This window comes from Dryobates pubescens, chromosome 17 (assembly GCF_014839835.1).
Source record: "Dryobates pubescens isolate bDryPub1 chromosome 17, bDryPub1.pri, whole genome shotgun sequence".
In the NCBI taxonomy this organism is placed as follows: Eukaryota; Metazoa; Chordata; class Aves; order Piciformes; family Picidae; genus Dryobates; species Dryobates pubescens.
The window spans coordinates 16106229-16131413 of NC_071628.1; the positions used below are offsets into that span (position 1 = coordinate 16106229).

The following is a 25185-nucleotide window of genomic DNA, read 5'->3' on the forward strand; positions in this document are numbered from 1 at the left end:
AAGGTAACACAACAGGAAAGGTAATGATTAATCCATTCTCCAAGAAAGAAAAAAAAGAAGGGTTCTGATAGTGAACTTACTGGTATTGTCTAACCAGTGTAAATAGAAGTGAACTCAGAGAAGACACAGGATGGAAAACTCAGGATGAATTGTTAGGGCATGTTGAGTTAGTTCTGTCAATGCCTGCAGTCAGATGATTTCACTGGCTGCACAAGATGAAATCTCATATTTCAATGTATGAGTAAAAGTGTCAAAGTTCAGCTGGAGCAGGGACAAATACAGAACAAATTTTGTGTGTATTTCTAACTACGGCACCCGAGCAACAGAGGAAGCCAAAATGAGCCGGAAAAGCAAAAGGAGCTTAAAGGAGAAATTTGTCTTGAAGAACAGCTTGATTAAAGAAGCCCTCTCAGAATTCCTGGGAACTTTTATATTGATAGTAAGTGTCAGCTACTTTCCTTTTTTCCTACTGATCTAATGTTGGACAGTGCTTGTAAGGCAACACATATGCTTTTTCTTGCACTGTACCAGCAATGTGGTTACTGCCTGACAAACACTGCACAGCCTTGAATGAAAAACTTCTATTTCGGGTAAGTTTGCAATTCCTTTCTTCACTTAATGCAATTATCACTGGCTATTAAAAAGAGATAGCTTCATGTGTTACAATTTTCTGATAATGATTTCATGTAGGAGCAGAATTTTAGAGAACTACCACATTCTGAAAAATCCATGTATGCACAATGAACATTAATAATGCTTTTTCTTTTTCTTTTTTTTTTTTAAAGATCAGCAGTTTATTGTGCTTTGATTTCTATGAACAACTTTCATTTGTTTTAACAAACATACTGTACTGCATATTAAGAGAATTTCAGCTGAGTTATTTCTGTGCAGTATAGTAATTTAGCTGTGATCTGTGCTGAATTTTGGGGGAGTTGCATTGCCTAGCCTTCCGAGATTTTGTAAGTTAACTAGTTTTTGTTTTTAACTATACTGCATGAATTACATAGCTCTTGGTCCTGTGGTACTGCTACAGTTTAGATAAATAGCAAAACTTCCTATTTTCCTATATCCCCAGATTTTTTTCCCTTAATTTCTTGCTCAGTTTTTCCGTGCATTTTGCACTCACTGCGACACAGAGCACTGCCCTGTGATTTACCAGGGTAGAGAGCAGGCTCAGTAGCAGAGCTGGAAGTTAAGCAGCTGCAGTATTTATGCCAAACTCTTTTTTTCCTCCTTTTAGTCTGAATAAGACAGGCTTGCTCATTGCTAGATAATTCATCATTGTGAAATAACAGAAAAAAATAAGAAGCAGGGCTAGTACTGAGATGGTATATTTTATAACCCTAACTGTATTAGCTAAATTTCAAGTAAGTAACCTAAAAATTCCAGTAGCTCATAAAATACATGAAAATAATGGTCTTTGCCACACTTCAGCTAACTGAAGTGCACAGGCACTAAAGTAACATTATTCTCAAATTTAATACCATCCATAAGACATTATTACAATAAGGAGCACATTTAGAAGCAAGAAGCACAAAGCACTTTACAAACATTAATTAAGTGTCACAACACCCTGGTAAGAGGGGAAATGTCATTATCTTCATTTTATATATTAGCAAACCTGATTACAGTAGATGGCAATGGAAGCCCGTAGCAGAACTCTGAACATGACCCAGATCACCTGACTTCCAGTACTCTGTCCTCACCAGACGATCATCCTCCTCTTTCCATTAATACAATTAAGCAAGTGAAGAAAATGTATTAAAGGGCAGATTAGACCACAAATGCCATTATTTAATGTCCTATGGCACAAGACCAGAAGGAAATGCAAACCCAAAGCCCATTTTCTATTACACTCACCATAATGAATGCAGTAGAAAATGAAGCTACAAATTTGTTGATAATCTTAGAGAAGAGCTTCACATGGATTAAACTGTGTCTTTCTCACTGTTTGGATACTTCAGTGTATCTGTAGTGTTTACTATGAAGAAACTGACTTTTCTGATGTTATTTATTGCTATTGCATTTAGGCTATGTCAGCTAGTAAGTAGTTTCTCTTTAAGAACAGACAAACATTACACCCCTAACTTAAATGTGAGCTAATGAGAGGGGCACCCTGGTAGATCAGAGGGCAGAACACTTGTAAAACAGACACCATGTATGTGAAAGCAGCAATAGCTTTCTTCCACTATCCTATTCAGAGTCATAGATTCATAGGTTCATAGAATGGTTTAGATTGGAAGTGACCTGAAAAATACCTATGCCTTAATCCTTTTACGAAGTGAAAGTGAGATGAGAGTTCACCACGTACATTACAGTTGATCCAGATCTTTGCTGAAAGACATTTTATGTCAGCATGATGGGTTTTACAGCTTATGAGGAGCACCTGAACAAGGGAGCAAGGCAAAGATAAATGTTTCTGTTGCTCACAGGCTCAGTCTGGAAGTCAAAGCTAACTGACTGAACCTTAATCTGCAACCAGCCTAGCACCTCTGGCAGTTAGTTGGGTGAAATTGTGTCCTTCCAAATCACCTCTTTCTATTTTTTCTCAAGAACAGCATCACGAACTCCCTATTATTAAAAGCTTAAACTACCATCTCACGTCTTGTAACATTATTTGCCAAACTGGAAAATGTATAAAGTGAAATTGCATATCAGGCGAAAACTAAGCCTTCACCTGGGATCAGAAGGGTTCTGCCTGTGATGTTGAATAGATTTGAGACAATAGGCCTTGGAAATTCACTAGGCATGCAGTTTGGACAACACCTCTTGGTCATCCCTACTTAATATGCTGTGATTTGCCTTGATGCATGTTCTCAGATCATGTAAACAATTATTTTCAGATGAAACTGAAGTGAAAGGTGAGCTCCAGAACTACAACAGATGTGCTAATTAATGGTCAGACTGGAGATACTTTTCCTGATATGTCCATATTCTGGCTCTCTAAACCATCTACTTGCCCTGTATGATTTGGTAATGCAGACAGAACTTGTATGAGTCCCTCTCTCCACTTATCAAAGCAGCAATTTCAACTTCAGTATTCAGCGTTTCTCACTGAATCCTCAAGGAACCTGAAAGCACCCTGCTGTGTAGGTGGGTCCAACGGTATACAGAGCAGCTGCCATTATCACCTCTCTGGGTAATCCTTCTGGTAAATAGGCAATATTTTACTCAGATGTATTCTGCCAGGGAAACACAGATTTCTTTCAGTATCAAGCCTTGACTTCTCCAAAGCATAGCACAATTTCTCTAATTATGCTGTGTGACAAGAATTGGGGCAGAAGAACCAAAATGTACAGTCCATAACCAAATCCAAATTGCCTGTGATTTTGGTTATGGTGACCTTTTGGTTACTGTCTTGATCTACACAGCATTCTCTTTGCAAGGTTCCACCCAGCTGAGAAAACGTTGCACTTTAACTCTTCGGTGATTTTTTAGAAAACAGAGTGATGCATAGTACCCAAAGCTTGGTCTCCACCTGGAGGTGGGGCACCCCTTGCAAAACTGAAGCAAATGTCTGTTTGTGCATAGAGGATGCAGCTCGTGAGCATGAGTTGAATTCAGGACAGCCCACACTGCAAAACATCCAACCCATCCCAAGGAAGGCTAGTTCTCTTTTGCTCATCAAAAAAAAATTTGTATTGCTTTCATATTCTGACCACTTCATTATTCACATTATCACTCCTGCTTTGTTGTGAAGTTTAGCCCTGCATGAAAAATATTTAAGTATGATATTGCATCTATCCGCTCGGGTCAGAAAGCTAAAATTTAAACAAAATTTCCATATCTTTCTCTTTGTGGCCTTCCATCCCAGTGCATATTAATTACAGTACACTACACTAATATATATACCTTGTTCTAAGCATGCATTAGAATCTTTGTGACATGATATTATTGCTTAAAAGTAAATGCAGCTTTTGATCATTTACTCCTTAAGTGTTTAATTGCTACTTAGAAATTTATAACAAAACTAAATTCCACATTCTAGATTTTTGTGAAAGGGAGACTGGATATGGTGAAATTGCTTACAAGTATTTCCTGAGGTACATAGAATCATAGAATCAATAAGGTTGGAAAAGACCTCAAAGATCATCAAGTCCAACCTATCACCCAACGCCTCATGACTACTAAACCATGGCTTCAAGTGCCACATCCCATCCCTTTTTTGAACACCTCCAGGGACGGTGAGTCCACCACCTCCCTGAGCAGCACATTCCAATGGCCAACAACTCTCTGGGAAGAACTTTCTCCTCACCTCCAGCCTAAACCTCCCCTGGCACAGTTTGAGACTATGTCCTCTTGTTCTGGTGCTGGTTGCCTGGGAGAAGAGACCAACGCCCACCTAGCTACAACCACCCTTCAGGTAGTTGTAGACAGCAATAAGGTCTCCCCTGAGCCTCCTCTTCTCCAGGCTAAACAATCCCAGCTCCCTCAGCCTCTCCTCATAGGGCTTATCATCGAGGCCTCTCACCAGCCTCGTTGTTCCTTCTCTGGACACATTCAAGAGTCTCAATGTCCTTCTTAAAATGAGGGGCCCAGAACTGGACACAGTACTCAAGGTGTGGCCTAACCAGTGCTGAGTGCAGGGCAGAATGACTTCCCTGCTCCTGCTGGCCACACTATTCTTGATGCAGGCCAGGATGCCACTGGCCTTCTTGGCCACCTGGGCACACTGCTGGCTCATGTACAGTATCTTGAGTAATCAGCTCTTAGACAATGAACTTAAGTTTTTCAAAGTTAGATAAAAAAAGGTTATAAAACATATTATTTTTATCACTTGACAGCTTTTTAATTATTATATACAATTTCCATGCAATGCTTGCATTCTGAAAAGCACTCCTATCACAAGAGATCATACATTAAGGCCTTTAACAGCAATACTAAAGTACAATCAATAAATAAGAGTCACTCATTAATCTACTGTCATAGAATTTAATCCTACACTTCCAGGCCCAACCTCTTCATTTTCTGGGACTAACATGCTTCTTTTCCCTGTCATGACCAACCCAAAGTTCTTTCTGTTTCTATAATTGGAGCAGTTGCAGATGTTTTGACAGCTTGAAACTTTGCTAATGATTTTTGCTGAAGATGTGCAAACTCTTCCTCTTTCTTGATACTGTATTAAATCAGCACTGCAAATGGAAGTCAGAATGGTAACAAAGACCTTTAGTTGTGCTGAGGTTAAGGAGGTGTTCTTGCACACTGGTATAATTTCTATAAATTTATTGTTATCAAAATCAATTTACTTATTTTTCTAGACAACACTTCTGTTTCCCTGAGGTCATTCTTTAATTTGGGTGAATACTTAGCACTGTGAAATAATTGAAAGGAAGGTTATCCAATTGTTCTTGTACACCAAAATGTTTATACATAAAAAACCCCATAAATCTGAAAAGTCACAGGAAATCTTTTGTTTTCAATACAAAATGAAGTTTTCCGGTATATGACATTTTAGACTTTCAGGTGACTCAGATGTTCTGTTTCATGAAAAAGAGAGTTAATCTTCATCCTTGCAACATCAGCCCCACCCCATAACTCATTTAACCAAAAGGTTCCAGTAAGCTGAACTTAATTTTCCAAGACTTGTAGCTACACTCGTTTCCAGGAAGTTTATATCTGTAGGACTGAAATGTAGGCACTCTCCCTGAGCCTCACAGAAGAGTTGCATCCACCCAACATTCAACTGCAAGTGTAAAACTTACTTAGTTTGTGTTTTAAAGACAGAGATTGACAGGATGTTTTTCCAAAAGTTTCACTAAATAAAGCTAATAAAAGTAATAACTATTTTTGATTGTCACAAACAGTTGAAGAATGGAATAAAAGAATAATGAATGTAGTTCATGCCATACAGTGAGTTTATATCTTTGTGAGCTCAACACTTCAATAATTCTCTTCTTCACTCAAAAATTCACTTCTGGCTAAAAGTGAAGTCTAGTCAGCTCTCCAAGCCATGGTCTGGTTTAAAGGCAAACTCAGCTCAGTTCCTCTGACCCATTCCTTAAAAGTTGCTTTACTTCTAAATGCATTCCTTTTGTCCTTCCCCCTCCCCCCACCCCAACAGAAAACAGCTCGTGAAAAGAACATACTCAGACTTTAATTACATGTGTAATAACATATAACCTCCAACTATGAGGGCACAACGAAGATCCAGCCACCGTGTTCCTGCACCCAAAAGCAAAGAGTAAAGGAAAAGATACATTCACCCTTATACTCACTCCTAAGAGTACAGAATACCTCCTTTCTCAGAAACTGCAGTGCCTACTCCTATGCTCTCTCTGGATTGTATGATTCTTTGAGCACCACTAAACACATTTTAAGAGTCTAGAAATATTTCAATTGCTTCAGTTGGTGTAGAAAGCAAAGCAGAGAAGTGCATCTCAACTCAAGAATAAATGAGTAACCTGGGAGGGAAGCAGCACCTATACAAGCTCTTTTTTTCTCCTCCAGAAGCTACTAGATAAAATTTTCTTCCCTTGCCTAGCTTTATTTCCTTGCCCCTTTGCAAGGAGCCATGTTTCACTCCTGAAAGTTTGTATCTGGATATGAAATGTTTCACTTCCTTTCATTCCAAGAAAATAAAAATAATCTTCACTGAAGAAACTGATTTAAGCCAGTTACCCTATAGAGTTCAGGAAAGAAAAGCATTTTCCATTTAGGGTGAAGAGTGCAATATTAATCATAATAAAATATGAGAGAATGTAGATTTTGCATTCTCTCTAGGTGAGTTCAAGCTTTTAATTTTATGTGTGCAAAAACAATAATAAAAAAAGGTAAAGCATCAGTTTATATAACGCAGCACAGTCTTCCCCTCAATATTTTCAGTGTTTTTCCCCACAGAGCAATTTGAACCAGCTCTTCATATGTCTTAAAAGATCAATATACACAATTTATCCAAGGCTTTATTAAATTTACATTCATGTCTCCAAGTAGTAATGCAACAATGGTTTCAAAATGGCAACCATTTTAAGGCTTATGCCACTGCTATTTAATTAAATGAGAAGGGTGTGGTTTTTGACTCCCTAAAGCTTTATTTTATTAGATAGGAAGTCTGGGGGGAGAAAAAAAAAGGGAAAGGGAAATCCATTTGAACCCCAGAGGATATTGGTTGTGTCCCAGGAGATCATCATGAGAACGGATATAGTGATTTCTTTGTTACTCCAAGTTTGATTAAATTGTATTGTACAGAAATCCTCCCCACCAGAATATTTAATTAAAAAGAGCCATGTGCTTGTAAAGTATTTAAAAATTACTTTACTGGTAAGCTATATTTTTATCTCACATTAAAAACTTTAAGTAGTACCTGATTCAAGAAAAGAAGAAGAAAAAAAAAAAGAAAAATGGCAAATATTAAAAACTAAATTAGATGAAGATTACTCTCTCCTGGAAGAACAGGATTTCCCTGCAACTTGAATTCTTGTAGAGGTAATGCCCTGAATTTTAGTAGATCTAACACATCTGGCTTGGTTACTATTCACTTTGCTGTCCCTGTTGAAAGCGTGCTCAGGAGCCCTGCCTGAATTAAAGTCCTACATAAGACACAAACAGAGCAAAAATAAACTCTGCATGGAAGGGGTTTCTAATCCATTATAAAACACCCTGTTATGCAATGCAATAGACAAATTCTTAAGCAAGTCTTGTGTTGTAAATAGAGATTGGAAATGAAACTGAGTTCTAAAATATAGTCCACATTAAAGACCTTTGGAAGGGCACCGATTTACTAATCAGCCTCATATATGAAAAGGGTTTTTTTTAATTATTTTTTACTTTTTTTTTATAAGCAACACTCTTACCATATATAGAAATATTAATAGGGGGCAGGAAGGACTGCACAAGACTACAGTAAACCACAAACAACCCTCTCAGGTTTTCATAAGCAATTTTGGTCGAAAAGATTCCTATTTGCAGTGACGGGTAAAATGCAGTCACTTCTCCCAACCCCCAAAGTACTTCCTGCCTGTATCCCCGGTTTTAAGGGCCTAACAAATATGCAGTGCTAAGTCTGACTGCTTGGAGAAGGCATGGAGGTTTTAAGAAGTGAAATACCAGAGCTTGCTCTCATGTGCTTGAGTGTCCCAGCAATATCGCTCTGCTTCTCTAGACTAAGAACAGATAAATTTAGGACAGCAGGACATTCATGGTAAGCACATAGCTTGAGGATAACATACTGGCTCCTAAGAGCCTGTCCTCTTCAGAGCACTGCACAGGTGTGCAGCAGAATCCAGAGCAGTCCAGTGTAGAAAAGGGGAGCAGACAAACTTTGGTCTAGCAGGAAATGCCTCTCAGGAGAATGACAGAAGAACATAGGTGGGTGAATGGTGTGGGAAAGGGGCAGGGTTGCTGTCTTACCTAAACAGGCATTCACGCAGAAAATTGTGAATCAGCGGAGGGATCCTTGGAGATTATTCATAATTAGCTGTGGTTGTTCAGGTATGGTTCTGTCCTGAAAACTGACTAAACTAGAACTTTCTAAATGTTTTTCTAGTGTTTGCTGATTGAAAGTTTAGTTTTGTTTTTTTTTAAAACTGCTGTCACTGTATTCCTTGCAGCACACTGAAATTTTGGATTTTTGTAGAGCATCATCAGTTGTGTGGCCATTGAGGCCATACTCAGTGCCCACAGGGACATCTGTGATACTCACTGTAGGTATGTAACTCACCACAGCTTGGCAGCTGGTGATATATAAGATACAACAAACCAGGTGTCATTGTCTCCACACTCACGAAAAGCAGGACACTTGGCCGAACCTTTCGTGTTGCCGCAAGAGTGTATGTCTGTGAATGCAGTAGGAAGGGGACTTTTTTAATATAACCCTTCTGCTTTAAGATGTCTAAAGCTTTACAGGCCATGTAAAAAAAAAAAGTAGATTCCCTAAATTCTGCATTCAGATCTTACAGGAAATCCTATTTACACTGAAAACTTCCATTACAATCATTTGCAAAAGATAGAGGCAAAGCGGTCACCAGGCTTTCTCATGAAAAGTTTTGCAGGAGTAACAAGACATTATGCTCATTGGAGGCCAGTCATTTTCCTTTCCTAACTTTAACTTTGTTAGCCAAGACAAAGAGAAGGATCTCATGTCTATGAAGGAAGTTCTTTGGCAGAGAGCACACAGACAGCTATTCCACAGCTGAAAGTGTTATTTACACAGTAATCTAATTACTTTGTGGAAAAAAAAAGTCAGTACTGAAGCCACTCCAGTAAATTTAAGCAGATCAGGCTATAGACAACTGCTATGATGAAAACCTGGTAACATAAGATAAGACAAGATAAAGAGATCTGGCTGTATTCTACTGCAAATTAAACTCCTATCAACTCCTCCTGTTTTAATCAATGAGCTTGTGTGGGTGCAGCTGATAGTTGAGCTTGGCCTAGAAACTTAGAATATTTAGTTACAAGCTGATGATCTAGTTGGTCTTAGCTCAGCCGAAAAAAGATTCACAGGGTATTAAATTGCTGCTCATGTAATTACATGATTAGGTGATAGTTTCCAGTTATGTGACCCCAGCTCTAGTAGGTATGAGAAATCTTTTTTTCTCTCTTTTTTAAGATGACAGCAGATGAAGAAAATATTACCATGTCATAGTTCACAACTGCAGGTTCAGTTCCCAGTTTCCCCATCCCAGAATGGGCACACACTGACTTGTGCCTGCAGTGGTGTTCATTGAGTGTACATGAGTACAGGTAGTCATTTAACCAGTCCACCAAGCAAGATACCAGTGGAGCTGTATTCAGGCTGGCTTGTTTGTCTTCTTATTTGTAGACAGAGTTTTCTGAGACTAGATAACAAAATCTGAGTGTCTGGAGTTGCACACCTCCCTATGACATGTAGAGCAGAAGCTATTATGAAAGAGGACTACCACCCAGCTATTTTTGTAGGACTCTATTCCGTTCTAGTAATCAGGGAACAACCTCCTGTTGTTCTTTCCTTTCCTCTTCTGAATTTGTCATTGATATACACAGATGTGCTCACTGTATCTTATCCTTTTCTATACTCATCTCCAACTCCTGTTCTCTTTTTTTCATCCTTCTTAAAGAAAGGGGTAATATTTTCTAAAGAATGGCCTTTTCTGTGAATCTGCAAAACTGCCTGTGCCACTTCAGAACACAAGTGCATAATTTTAGCTCTAACTGGTTGTCTGAATGCAAACTGCACACCAGTGTACACAGGGTCCCACACCAACCTTCTGAACTTGCTCCTTGTCTGAGCAAGATGCAATTTCTTGAATAATCCCTTTGAGAAGGCTGGAACATGAAGGCTACAGCATGCTAAATCCATCTCTTCTACACTTGTGCCCAAATCTTAAACTTGCAGAAATTCCAGCATGCCCATACCTTCCATATTAAACATACAAATACATGATGAGAATTATCTCATATGAAGTTTTAAAAAATCCATGTAATTTAATCTGCAAACGACTAAAGCATATTTTGGTTTTGTATCTCTGTGTGCACTTGTGCAATGAGAGAATGCCTAACGTAAGCTTACGTCATCCTCTGCAGCTTGGAGTATGTCTTGTGTCTTTGAATTACACAGTTCAATAAACTACAGCTATCTAACACCACCCTACCCTTACGTAACCTCATAGCACCAGTCAGCGTTTTCTTTGCTTGCATGATTGTAGCCTCAAGGCAAGAACTGCACCTTGGTATATGACATAGTCTCAGGGCACTTTCGTAACACAAACTCTGTCAGCATTGCAAAGAGGTTAAAAGTATAATTTTATTGACAGCTTTCCTATCATATTTTGGTACTAGTTAAGACCCTTGGGGAAATAATGGAAACAAAAGTATGATTTTGCCTGTTTAAATTGCATCTATTCTAGCAGGACTTGCTTGTTAAACCTCTGTCACCAAATCTTTGGCACAGCCTATTTCTAAGGCAGGAGAGATTTTCCCTTTATTTTGCAGTTTCTGAATGCAACTGCCTTGCAACTGAACATAAGCATTGCTAAAATAACTAAATTTCATGTATTCAAATATGCATAGTTGGGACAAATATTTGCAATACAGTCATTAGTGACAAACAGTAATGGCAGAACTAAAGTGAAGCAAGGACATTAACCAATGGCATTGGCTAAAAGTAAATGATTTTATAGGAAGAAGACAAAAAATCATATTCCCATGTACCATCAAAGGAGGAGTGGGTATATAACATATATCCAATTCAACGTCAAAGTAATTAAGGTGGCTCAAGATAAATCTAGTCACATCCCAGAAATGGTATGATTCAGATCGCTTACAGTTGCAGAGACGCAAAACTTTCCAGACCATAGATATTATCAAACGGATGTCTTCCACAGACTGTTGTGTTCTTTTTAACTGCATGCCTAAGTGTTTTGCTGAATAAGATTTCGAAGACTCAGCTTTCTTACCAAGTTTAATAGGACCTAAATACATGCCTGAATCCAAAGAGAAGCTTTAGAAGTGAATGATCTAAACCATATACTTAAATATGTTGCTGAACTTCATTCTGAGGGGGGCCAACATGAAATGGAAGCTAGCTTAAATCCATTGAGAATACTCCAGTGTGAATTATTCAGGTATCCTCACTTCAGTACTTGTTTTAGCTGCAGAGACAGTGAAATATTTTGATAGAGCAATATGTGATATCAAGGCTGTGTAACAGTAACAAACACTTTAACCTTCAGACAGTTGTCTCATTCCAGAGTTCCATCATTATACAGTAAAAGAAGTTGAAGTATATTTCATAATATTTATAGTAACTTTTTAATGGCTTATAACAAGAATCTGGAACTTAAAACTTACCACAGAATTAATGGCTAGCGTTGATGATCTCGGAGATCCTTTCCAGTCTGGATGACTCTATGAATTAATTCACTCTTCACCTTCAGATACAGAAATTTTTTGTAAAGGCTGTGAGATTTTGTTTAGGCTTTAAGTTCTGATGTGTATTGCATCATTGTACTCAAAAACTGTTTGAGAGAGAGAGAGAGGTCCTTGTTAGCAGACATCCTTTCTGGTCACAGAGCTAAAGCACAAATGTTCGTTGCAGCAAAGGCAACACCAGCAACACATGCTGCTAATCTCAAATTCTATCATTGTTAGAGTATTTAACAACATTTTCAGGTATACCTGGACAGTAGCAGGTGTTTCAAACTAACCAATAACATTTTATAGACATACTCACAGTTTTACTTTTCCTCTTTCAAAATACAGGCGCTTGGATTGGGGTGTGTAGGACAGGCTGTCCTCAGCCGAGGAGTCCATGGTGGGACCGTGACAATAAGCATTGGATTTGCAATGGCAGTCACCATAGCAGTTTATGTATCTGGAGGGGTTTCTGGTAAGTGAATTCTTTTACATATAACATTTATTGCCATGGTTTTCAGGCTATCATATTAAATTACTTCCATTTCATGGTATAAATTATGTATCTAGCTATAGCAAGCACCACTAACCTGTTCTGCATTTGCTTCTTTAAGGGGTACTCATCTCCATTATATGCAAGATTACAGTTCAATCCCAGTAGGGCAGAGCAGTTGCAGATGATGCAATGTGTTTTTCTCTCAATGAAGGATTCTGCATGCAGTGCATTTTCTCTGTTAAAGAAGAGGAACAGATATTTCAGTAGGCTGTGACAATCCAACATATGATTACTACTTTAGAATATTAGTTCCTATGTAGAATGTTAGTAAATTGTATGGCTCTTTGGCCATGCTGAAATATTTTGCATCAATTCTTTGTGAAATCCTAAATACATGTTAGCATAAAATATATAGTCTGCACACTTGGTGAATTTGAGATGTTTTTATTTATAAAAAGTCCTATTTTGATTTTTTTCCACCTAATTTTCCTCAACGTCGAAATAATTTCACACAAACTCATGAGTGTGATCAATTCAGCCACAAAAGAGTGGGGAACATACTGTCCAAAACAGACTTTTTTTAAAAAAACCACTATACTACCAGTGGTACAAGAACCAAAAACCTTTTAACCCCTCTATTGTCAGCATGAGGGCTGAGTTTTCCTTTCCGAATTTAACGTTAATCACACATCTTTAATATTATTCAGATTTGTCCTGGCCATCATAATTGCCCAGTATTACATACAGGTGGAGAACAGTATCAAGTGTTGAAAGAAAGGAAAATTATTCATTCCAGTCAGAGTAAAGAACAAAAGACAAGATAACAATTTATCAAAATTCAGATGAAGGGCTGTTAAATCAGGTGCCATCCATCTATTTGCTCTGTACCAAAGAATTTGAATCCTTCAGCAAGGAATTCAAAATTAATTCAAGACTGGTGCTACTAGGTCAGCATTTTGGAAGTGATACAAAGAAGGTTTCTATCCAGGTTGTTATCTGTGTTTGTCAGTTCATTATGTATCAAAGGTGCCTGGATTTCATGAGGTAATGACTCACTGACCTAAGTGCAAACAAACACAGAAACTGTACATAGAGGCCCTTTCTTCATCACTAGCTTTTGACAGACAAAGGTCATGCTCTTGTAGTTATTTTATTAAAAAGTTATTTTATTAAAAAACAAATTCCATTTTTTTCCTGGTAACCATACAGCTGAAATGAGTCTTTACCTAGAAAGTAAGCAATGGATCTGCTATGTCCTTGCAAAGCTTTTTAATCTGTTTACTTGGCAATTTTGTAGTTCTTAAGTATTACATAATTGCAAAACATGAAGTTTTCCAAAAGTATTCAGCACTTTTTAAAAGATGTTGAAAGAAGTGACTAGCATGTGACTTAAATATGTTTTAACAATTGAAATTGTCACAGAGAATTTCAGTGTTCCTGAAATCTTTTCCATGTGAGCTTAGGTGTAGCTACTGCTAAATACAAAGGAAGGAAATTCCACAGGAAATAGAACTCTGTTTCAGCTCAGTTGCTTTATCAGTTTCCTTATCACGGACCTTTCTGGAAGGCGTAAGAGCTTGATGAAAACATGTGATGAAAAACTAAGCACTGCTGTTCACAGATCCCATCTAGGCATAGCTCACCAATAGGCAGCATGATGTTGGATAGCCCTAATATAATATTATTTTATGTTCATGAAAAAGGAGTGTCTAGGCAATCCCAGGTTGAAGAGGGGGATTTAAACATGACTTAAATGCAGGGTACTCCAGATCTGCCTCAAGATACATGATCAAGCCAATAATATTTCTTAATCTTAATACGTGCTTGCTACACTGAACGAATGTTCTGTTGCCTCAGTTCTCCCTTAAAAATAAAAAGCCAAAGACCTTGAGGGGAATGATGGACCCTCCCATCACAACCAATAGGGCAGATTTAGGCTTTTTCTAGAAAAGCTTTCTATAGATCTATAGATACATACTGCAGGACAACAGTCTCATAAATAGCAGTCTGCAAACAGCAAAAGGGAAGCCAGATCTTGGTAGCTTTCCCCCTCCCCTTCTAATTTCATCCAACTTGTTTCAATTTAATTACAGTCAGCATTTAATTGCAAAATAACATCTAGAAAAGCATGTACTAGTCTTATGCTGAAAAGTGGCCACATTTTTACAAATCCTTCACCTATTCTCATGTATCTGAGTCATCCATAAGACTTATTTTGTGATTTATATTTCAGGTGGTCACATAAACCCAGCTGTTTCATTAGCCATGTGCGTGACTGGAAGATTAAAATGGACCAAATTACCAATTTACATATTAGCACAACTCCTGGGAGCATTCATGGGAGCAGCGGCTGTCTTTGGGATTTATTATGGTGAGTAAGCCTTAGCCATGCTCACAGGACAAACTAGAGGTCAGGCCCCAATTTTTCAGTGAATGCCAGGAAGGCAGAGGACTGTGTTCAGACAGGGCTAATGTCAGGTCTGAACCTAAAGCCATAAAGAAGAATGGAAAAAGCTTAAAGAGTTTGAAGTAAAAAAGAAGCTCAAACGTTCCAGATATCCTACAATGTTTCTGAAACACCAATACTCCAGGAAATGTTCTGAAATTTAGAAAAATTATTCATGGGAAATCAGATACTCTGAGATCATGTATTTCTCAGTAAGGATTTTAAATTACTTAATAGCCAGGATATAGTGCTATTCATCTTCCAAGCAAATTGGAAACATGAAAGACCTGATTCAAGTGCCTGTAGGCAAGTATCATCAACATCGTTCATTGAAGTTACAGGATATGAGATCAAGTCCCTCCTGACTAAACTTCAGACCACCCTAGAGAGGTAGTTCTCCAAGGGAATGACCTCTGGCTAGAGTGATAAAGGGATCACATATTAGAAGGGGAAAAAAAGAAAATAAAAATTGCCCCTACCCTCGAGGCACGTTTCTTTTACACGGTGTGACACAAAAGGGGGAAAACCTCAGTAATTGAGTCTGATTTGATGAACCCACTCAATCTGATCAGTTGTTTCATTCACCTACTCCAGCTGGGGAGCGGGGGAGTGTGCTTTTGTGTGTGTGTGTGTTTCATTTGGGCTTTTTTTGTTTGCTTGTTGTTGTTTTTTAAGCTTAGAATTTGAAACTTTGGTATTCCAGAAAAGGATTTCTGCCTGAATCTAAGTTCTCACACTAGACAACAAGGAATAGTGCTGTAGCTAGGATGCAACAGTATGTCAACATGCATGTGTTCTGCCAAAGGGCAGCATTAGAACAGGGAGTCACGATAGGGAACCTAGTCATAGGATTGGATTTGAAGGCGTCTTCCTGTTATTCATGTGTGCAGGATTTTTTCCTATCACTCCCCCTGATAAAGTACTTTTGCCTCCCTCTTGTTCCTATCAATTCGCAAACCTCTCCTGAACTTTTTCCTTCCTGCAACTTGCAGGTGTGTTGTGTAATCATTGAGGTCCAGCAAAAATTCACCAGTAGAAAAACAAATATAGGAGCTCAATGTCTCCATCTTCCCCACACGCATGTATTTGAACTAGGTGCTTTCCTTCTAAGCAATGTCCCTGAAAGAGTGAGGGAATATATCTGCTAGACTGCTGAAGGTGAGGCCTTTTTAGAGATGCACAAAGTAACTCACAGCTGAGAAATTTTCTTTTCCTTATCCATTTTTCCCCCCTAAGAGTTAAATGTAGTGGAATAATCTGACACTGCAAATGAGAGCACCCGACCAAAGTAAATAACTAAATATTCTCTGCACCCATGTGGTGGCCTTAAGCAAAGCTAGAAAAAACAGAGGCAAAGAGAGAAGATCTGTCTTCAGAAGAAACAAACAATCCTCACCCTAATGTCAATGGGAGATGGGAAGCTGTTTCTTTACTCACAAGTATGAGTTTATCACTGGACCCACTAGTGAAATGAAGGCAAAGTATTTCTCATTCATGTCTGTCTTCATCAGTGTTCTCCTAATTCTAACATTTCAGATATTATCAAAGCAGCAAATTATTCTGACAGAGAAGTGATAAACATATTTAAAATATTTAAATATAGTAACATCAATACACATGTATTTACAATATACATATTGACAATATACATAGAAATACACTAAGTACAGCAAGAACTGAAGTTTTGGGGCTGAGCTCTCCCATCATATCTTGGATGGATAGCACAGCAGTTGGGTCTAAAGCCTACACAGAGCACAAAATTCAAAATCCTTCACAAAAGGAAGTCTCTCAGGAGAGTTCATTCCCAGAAGTCATTGCACAACTTCTAAACGGAATAGGGGATTCCACAACAGTACAATCAGGACACTATGCATTTGGGGGGGCATTATGCCAAATACAGCACCTCTTGGAGAATAAAGTAACTGTGCTCAGAAGCAGCAAATGCTCCTTGGCACTGATTTTGGAGCAATAAATAGTGGGGGAAAAGGCCCCATTTTGAATGCGGTGATACAGTGCTTCAAACAAGTACATCACAAGGCACAGGAGGAAAGATGAGGCAGAAGGGTCTCATTAGTAAGTACATCACCTTCAATCTGTTAGCTGTGCTCACAGAAAAAATTATAGGCTCCATTTGGGAATGTGAAGTGCACAGACTTACTACATTCTAGTCATAGAAAACGCAGTGCAATCAGGTAATGACTTTTTTCTGTAGATGCCATTATGGAGTACAGCAATGGAAAATTTGAAGTTACAGGACCTAATGCAACAGCACATATCTTTGCAACATATCCAGCTCCCTATCTGTCCCTCGTAAATGGATTTGCAGATCAGGTAAGTGCACTCCCTGTCTTTGTTGTACAAATTAAACATATTGAAAACAGTAAAACCAAACAGAACAAACCAAACAGAACAAACCAAACCAAAACACAGATCTCTAGCAGGTATGATGCATCTCACTGTTTTGGTCATGTCACTGTGTTCAATAGCAACGATGATGCGGTGCTGTTTGTGGGGGTTACACTTTGGTCATATTTTACAAGTAAGACAATTTCAAGTTGTTATTTTCACATACATCATATTAATTATTGCACCCTACATCTTTCATGCAATACATGTAAGAGGTTTTCCCCAGCACAAATTAATGTTTCTTCATAAACTTCATTTGAGCTGTGTCCATTTACATCAAAATCCATCCCATTTTGTGGATCTGTTATTCCTTAAGTAATGCTTAAGCAGCCAGTTTAACACACCTTGAACTACTGAGTTTTCAGCTACCGTACATCTCCTCTCCAACTTCTCTTCACAAATAATTTGTATTCATTGTTACTTTTTCAAATTAATGGATCTGGAAAAAAAAAAATCTCCATTTCCAATCTTTCTCCTCTAATCCCACTTATCCAACACTGAAAAAATGAAGTTCTGTATCTTCTACCCACTTCTAATCAATTTGCCTCCTTCTTCAGTCATACAGGGAAGAAATACTCTGTAAGATATGAAACACTAGACTGTTAAAGCACAGGAATTTCTTATGTAAAGGCTTGAAGATTGTGCAATCTCACTTCAAAACAATCCGAACCTTGTTATGAAATTTTATAAGAAAGACAATCCTTTGGCTTAAGCTTCTCCATAACATTTTTTTACACATGGATATTTTAAAACAAAATTAAAACCAGAAGAAATAAAAATAATTTTTTAAAACTACAAACATAATTGTCGTTAAATCCGTATAGAAATTGAATATTTTGACATGACTGAAACTTTTTCCTGCTGTTCCCCCAAAGTTAATGATTAATAAAATTGACATTTACAAAGCACTGGATTCAAGCAGATGAGTACTTCTGTCAAAGTAATTCCAAGAAAATTTCCCTCATCAGCTCAGCTGTTAAGTTACACCTGCAACCTTAATTTAGGTTATTCCTAGTTTTTAATCTGCTCAGTTTTGACATTATAGATGTCACTTTTTTTTTTCCTTGCCTTATTCAGTAGCTGGATAAAGAGATGCATGTATAGTCCAATTTATCAGCCTGAGCTACAGTCATATAAAATACTTACATCAATGTAACTGATTGTGTTGGCATAGCAAAATTACCCCAAATGAAGTAAATGGAACTGTTACACTGATGTAGTAACAAGGCATCAGACCTCATATAGGAGATGCTCTTTAAATCCTCTATTCTTCCCACACCAGGTTGTTGTAGTTTTTAAATTTTCAAATGTCCTCAGCACATTTATTGTATTTTTGTTTCAGCACAGACAACAAAACTCTTCATTACTCTGTAGAAGCACTGGTTCCCAATTTTGCTGTTCTGTATAGTGAGATAAATCTAAATACCAGCTCTAAGCCACCACAATCCACAGAGCTGCCATAGTCTCTCTTTATTAGTGGAAGGAACCAGCACATACTTATTCAATATTCTTTTCTTTGCATTGACCAGGTGATGTCAACAGCTGTTCTTCTTCTGGTTATATTTGCTGTTTTTGACAACAGAAATAACAGTGTACCAAAGGGCCTGGAGCCAATTGCAATAGGACTTCTTATAATTGCTCTTACTTGCTCCCTGGGAATGAACAGTGGCTGTGCCATGAACCCAGCCAGGGATCTAGGCCCAAGGCTCTTCACAGCCGTTGCAGGATGGGGGATGGAAGTATTCACGTAAGTATGCCTGGATATGAACTAAAATGCTCTTGGCTAAAGTTGATTTCTTGGAAAGACAGATCCTGATTCAACATGGTACCAAATCATACTTTATATACATATAGGTAATTCCTTGCATACCACAAGGAGCTATTCATGCACTTTAAGCCAGACATCCTCTAGGAACTAGGCTTTAAAATGGATTTCCTGCTTCTAGGGCAAATCAAACATGCATTATCTCTAGTATCAATCATTGTTTCAGGCAGACCCTTCCCAAAATATTAGAGATTCTTAGAGGTTACTGAAAACATAAGAGTGCTTTCTTCTCTTGTACTGTGGCTTTTAGACAAAAAAGTGTGGGGGAAAACAACAAATCATGAGAGAGTTAGTTGGGAGTATTTATTGAGTGCTGTAAAAAACAGAGAGGTATTAGATTGATTTAGCCTATTATTACCACTGAGTTATTGCAGAAATACACAACAGTCTAAAAGCCTGACTTCCTGCCTGGGAGCAAAGGAGTGAATAAAAGAAAGCTCCCTTCATTTTCCCACATTTCAGAGCAGACTCTCAAATCCCTGTGCATGCGTGTGCGCATGCACGCACACGCACTCTTGGCTGGCTGAATGCACAGCTAATTATTTGCACATCAGATCCACAGCTTACACATACCCAGTGTAAGAGGCACTCTGGGATATCTAAGTAAGAGTAATCTGTCATCAGGAGACAGACTTTTTGGTTTGTTTTTTCCAGTTATTTCCAGTTACTTACAAGTAGGAATCCCCAGAAGTATTGCAGACCACTAGAGAGCCCTGGTTAGCAAAGACTTCCTTTTCGCTACTTCACCATGTGCAGATAATCTGTATTTATTTAGTATGACTTCCATCTACATAAATCATGTGCCTTAGTAGAGAAGAGCAGTAGCAAACCTTTTCTCACAGGAAAAAAAAAAAAAGCCAGGCACACCATGGAAGAAAGAGGCACAGTCGTGCCACAAGCCAGCCCAAAGCTCTGATGTAACACAGCTCTGGCCAGCTGCTAGTGGGAGGTTAGTTCTCCATCCCAGTTACCTCCACACTTTTCCTTTCCAGCAGCTCTTACCCCTGTGCCATTAGACATAGTTGTTGACTATGATGGTAATTACAGTGTCCTGTGCTGTAATCTCTAACAGATTATGAAATTGGATATTTGCTGAAAATGTTTGGAAGCCTTGATTGTACTGTGGCCTAGTCACAAAATGCCTGTGAACTTCCCTACTCCCCAAAAGTAAGGTCTTACTCACTTACATTGAAGCTGTTATGGGAAAACTGTACAACTGTACTAATATGGGCCCTTCTCCAGTCTGGTTTTAGGATTTATATACAGAGGGTTAATATATCCTTGATGCAAAGAGCATACTAAGAAATTTTAAAATGAGAATGTATTAAAAGAAAAGAAAAAGGAAAGAAATTAAAAAAGAGCTATGTGACATTGCTGGCCATGGCCAGAATAAATTTACAGCAGTCTCAGGTATGTATAAATTGAGGAAAGAAAGGCTTTCTCCCTGCCTTCAGTTGTAAGGCTACAACTATAGCCAAAAATGAAGGAAATGATAAAACAGGAATATGTTCTCATTTATTTACAGCACAGATCCTTGTGTGACTTAGGAAGAACTTGAGCTTTGTTAGGTAGGTGGAAGCTCTGGATCAGTTACAGACTATGGGAAAAGTCTGAATAACCGTAGGTGGGATCCTAAAACTTCTAATGCTCTGATGGCACTACATGCAAGACCCAAGTCTGTCTTGCACATGTAATGCACAAGTGATGCATCAACACCCGACAGCTAAACCTTGGATGTCTCAGTTTAACTGGAATTCACGACCTCGAGGCAGATGCTTAAGTAAAAGGCACACCCAGGAACGGCGACTTAAGCGTGAAACCTCCACAGCGACATGAGGTGTGTGCTGTGCAAACGGAACAATTGGAAATTGATTCATTGGAGTGAGGGTGGAAGTAGATTTTTGGAGCGACGATGGAGTATCTCACAATGTGCATTCTGGGTCAGCAGTGTTTGAGTGCTGCCCATAGAGGAGTGAGAAGCGGCCCTACTGGGCAGTGTTTCGCGCCAGCATTTGAAGACTATTCCACCCCTGGCCTAGTGCGGGCTCTCTCGCAGCCTTGCTGAGGCTGGGTCTGACTAGCAGCGGCAGCACAGGGGGTGCAGCGGTGGCTGCTGCGGAGTGGGAGGTGGGGTGGGCACAGCCCGGCCGCCGCCGGCGCGGTAACGCTGACACCTCGTGGCCGTCGGATCCGCGCAGGGGAGTCATCGTCCGGAATAAACGACACTGCATTTCGGTGAGGGTCAGGAGACTTGCCTCTTGTCTGCACATGGATCTGGGCGGCGACCTGACCTCTGAAGTATTTTGCATTCTCTCCAGAGTGTAGACAGCAGGCAGACACTTCCCGCACTGGGGAATGCCGGAATTATCCTGGCATTTCTTACAGCAAACAGCGTTATCTCATCGTCCCACATCAGCTGTCTAGGTGAGAAAGATATCTGTAAGTCTAACAGGAGCCAAAGGTCCTAGTCCATGTAGTTCATATGGTGTAGTTTCTTGGAAATTCTTGCAGTTAACCAAAGTGCCATTTAGCAGTCCTCTCCTTCACCGCCAGCTCCCTTCTGCACAACAGCCACAACACCTGATGATGACAAAGGCAGAGCTGGATGTTTCCTGCTTACTTGGCAGCAAAGGTGAAAGCTAGGGTGAAGTTATGGTGTAACTAAGGTTACTTCAGTGAAGCTCTCTTTGCTGTCACAAAGAGTATCTTGCTCCTGTGATGGAGGATTGAGTCTTACGGAAACTCATAACTTGATGTGACCTGATGTTATTTCAGCTTTGGCGTTGCCCTCTACAAAGGCTTTACACCAACTGCCTTAGCAGAGGGTGTTTAAATTGCAGCTGACAGCAGCTGTGCAAACACAGGTCATGATTTGGAGAAGATCACGCAGGAGCCAATGAGGTGAATGTCAGCTCATGGAGCAAGCTGAGATAAATCTGCCAAGGAACACCTTCATTAGATGCTCACGTACACACATGGGCCCACACAGAGGAATACATGCAAGTACTTGATATAAATGTTCTCATGCTTATTCATTCAGTAAAACCTTAATCCATGCTTGTTCCAGAAAGTCAAGGACTCAGCCACAAACAGATCTATGAACTCAACAGAAAATTATCAGATGTTGTTTTATATCCTCAGGGCAAAATATAAATAATTCCGACGGCAAGACATGCATTTCCAAGGCATTTCTGAACAAGAAATAATATTATCATTAACAGGACACTGCAAGATTAACGTTTGTGTTGCTATTAACCACAAGTTCATTTATGCAGAAATCTATAAAACTGAGAGGTGTCCTTACAGTTTAAAAATTGCCCTGGCAACTTCCTGTAAAGTTCCTCTCACAGATGAATTTATCCCTGTGTATTTCTGGAAGAGAAAAAAAAAATGTTGCTTCTCTGTATGCGTGAAATTGAAGTGGCTGGATTTTTACTGCAGACTCACATAATTATTACAGCATGTTATCAAAACAAAACACCTTCATGCACCAGTAGAGTTAAGAAAGTTTGTGCTCTGAACACAATACTCAAAATTTTACTGTCTGAATGTGAATCTCCAGGAAAGGGAGAGCAATTCTACAAGCCCAAGTCTCCTGCATAAAGAGGCCATTATTTGTTATTTGATACTCTCTAATGGTGGATTTGTTTCTTTAAAAACATTCATAGATCTACATATTTAAAAATTAAATCCCAGTAATTATACAAATATTTCAGTGGAGACAATGTGCTGGACTTTCTTAATGAACACAATAATTCCATAAAAGAATAACTTTTAGGTGTATAAAGTGTCTAAACACCTATTTGCCTCATACTGAAAGACCCTATATTTTAAACAGAGGTAGGATACAACATCATGAACTCTGAAACTTGGCCACTCTGGTCAAGTATAATCTACTTTACAGTCACTGTGTTGTATGATATTCCTCAAGGCAAATATACTCAAAATCCAGTATAATCTATGGGACTGTCAAGAAGAGCACTGTATGCTATTGCAGGCCTGAGACCATTTTCCACAAATTATTCCCTGCCTCAAAACAGACAAGCAGAAGCAGTAAAGGGGCCTTATTTACTCAGGTGCAAGTACAGCACATATACCAACATGTCTGGTGGTTGTCTCTCAGCATTTCAGTTGCAATATGGGCAGGACAGACGGCAGTGTCATCCATTCACAGAAACATGAGGCAAAATAGAAAGGTCTACAGTGTTGTGAGTGTCATGCCATCATATCGGTCCATGATAAGGTAGGGTGATCACTACAGTAACAAAAATAGTTAATGTTCTTTCTCTCTCTTTTTTTTTTTTTTTTTTCTTTTTTTGTCTTGCAGGGCTGGAAATAGTTGGTGGTGGATCCCTGTAGTTGCACCCATGCTGGGAGGTGTACTTGGAGCAATGACCTATATGGTTTTTATTGAAATCCATCACTCAGATACTGAGCCAGGAGAAGAAAATGATGTGTATGATAAATACGAACTGACCAATATGGAGTAAGAAGTGAAGACTTTTTGCTCTCATTTTATTGTGCAGGTTTTACACAAATGAGTATTTGCCCCATTTTATAAACCCTCAATTTAAAATTCACATTTCAAAGGAGAAAATCTATATAGAAGACAAGTTCAAAACTGGCCATTGGGCTGATTAGTTAGGGTTAGGTAATCGGTTGGACTTGATGATCTTGGAGGTCTCTTCCAGCCTGGTTGATTCTGTTATTCTGTGATTCTGATCACATTCAAAACTGGGAACTTGGGGGGTGGAAAGTGTAAATAGTTGGTTTTTTTATGCAGCTTTCAGATTGAGTTATCTCCTAGACAAAAGTGTAGTGAGATGATGCACTGACCTGCTAATTCCATGCATATGATCTTATTTGTGTTGCCTAGTTAACTAAAGATAAATGAGATGTTGTCACTTCATGCATAGGTAGTGGCTTCAATGCTGAATTAATGTGTAAGAACACTACGTAAGAAAACTAATTATTTTTGAAAACTAAAAACAATATCCAAATTGTCTAAATGTTAATTGAAGTAGTTTTAAAGCTTACAAAGTTGGAGTCACTAATTGAACAACAAGGAATCAACTCATCAGTAATGGTGTTTAATAACTGAGGATATGATCACAAAGGGTATGATCACAAACTGTGTCATATAAGATCAACACCAAAAAAAGACAGGGGTCTGCTTCTGCACAGGTTCTTCACAGAACAGCATCCTATTACTTTTAAACTAATTCCCTGACTTCTATAGTAACCAATATTAAAAGCCTAACACAGAATATTAACCTGAACCTATGTTTTTGTACTTTTCTGGATAAAATTTATTCCTGTGAAGACTGGCCAGCAGCAGAGGTTTATGCTGTACCAAAGTCAGCACAAGGTCCATGTCTGTAAAAGGTTTACAGTGACCTTGTGCTTCTAATCTACATGAGGGGTTTTAATCTGGTTTGTGGGAGTAATTTCATATTTTGGCAGCAGTAATTAAAATTAGAAATTGGTCTTAGATCTAGATCTGCATTCCCCAAGGAAGGCCAGTTCCACTTTACAGTGCTGAAGTGTGGGCTCCCTGTCACAAAATATAAGTGGTTGGACATACATCGCTTCCTAAATGTCCATCCTTGAAAAGTGAAGGTTTTTTTCTGATTAACCATTGTGAATTGAATGTATCTGATTAAATCAAAGTTAATTTCTACTATGTGCATGTATATACATACATATATATATTTGTATGTATGTATACACACACACATGTGGTTATTGGTGGTGATCATGAATAAGTAGACATCCTGCTCAGTGATCCTCCTGAGCTATTTTCATGGCAAAACTTCAGGGTCTCAGGTCCTTCCCTGTGGATTCTTAAAAACTCTGAACTCTAGAATTTCACACTGTTTTTCTGCTTTCACTCTGGAAGGGGGGAACCCTTCATGTTGCCAGTAGTTGCCTGTGGTAAGGCATCCACAAAAGCAGTTTTGAAAATGCCATGGTCAGAATCTGTCAGCATTTGGGCAGATCAGGCTTATGTCACTGCATGTCTTTATTATGCTTCCTGGTATGCCATATTGAATTGATGGCAGCAAAGGGACAGAATAAGCAGGTCAAGCAAAGCTTAGCTTGCTGCAGGTAATGCTATATACTCAAGGGAGTAACATTCCAATTTTAATTATGTTTTTGAATAAAACTTACAGCACTAATGAA

The 25185-nt window shown here is 38.7% G+C and overlaps 1 protein-coding gene across 1 annotated transcript; it reads left to right on the top strand.

Moving 5' to 3' along the window:
• Nucleotides 1-89: 89 nt before the first annotated feature.
• On the top strand, nucleotides 90-24701 carry AQP9 (aquaporin 9). The gene is made up of 6 exons (XM_009911238.2): nucleotides 90-439; nucleotides 12178-12304; nucleotides 14559-14696; nucleotides 16984-17102; nucleotides 18707-18924; nucleotides 23330-24701. Exons 1-6 carry the CDS (start codon nucleotides 338-340, stop codon nucleotides 23490-23492), a joined length of 867 nt encoding a protein of 288 aa, XP_009909540.1. The 5' UTR covers nucleotides 90-337; the 3' UTR covers nucleotides 23493-24701.
• The last annotated feature ends 484 nt before the right edge of the window (nucleotides 24702-25185 follow it).

Excerpts from the sequence above, each read along its gene's own strand:
- AQP9 (XM_009911238.2), top strand. The coding sequence starts at position 338 with ATGAGCCGGAAAAGCAAAAGGAGCTTAAAGGAGAAATTTGTCTTGAAG. Across the intron at positions 12,305-14,558 it reads TGTATCTGGAGGGGTTTCTG|GTGGTCACATAAACCCAGCT; the intron begins GTAAGTGAATTC and ends TTTATATTTCAG. Across the intron at positions 17,103-18,706 it reads TAAATGGATTTGCAGATCAG|GTGATGTCAACAGCTGTTCT; the intron begins GTAAGTGCACTC and ends TGCATTGACCAG.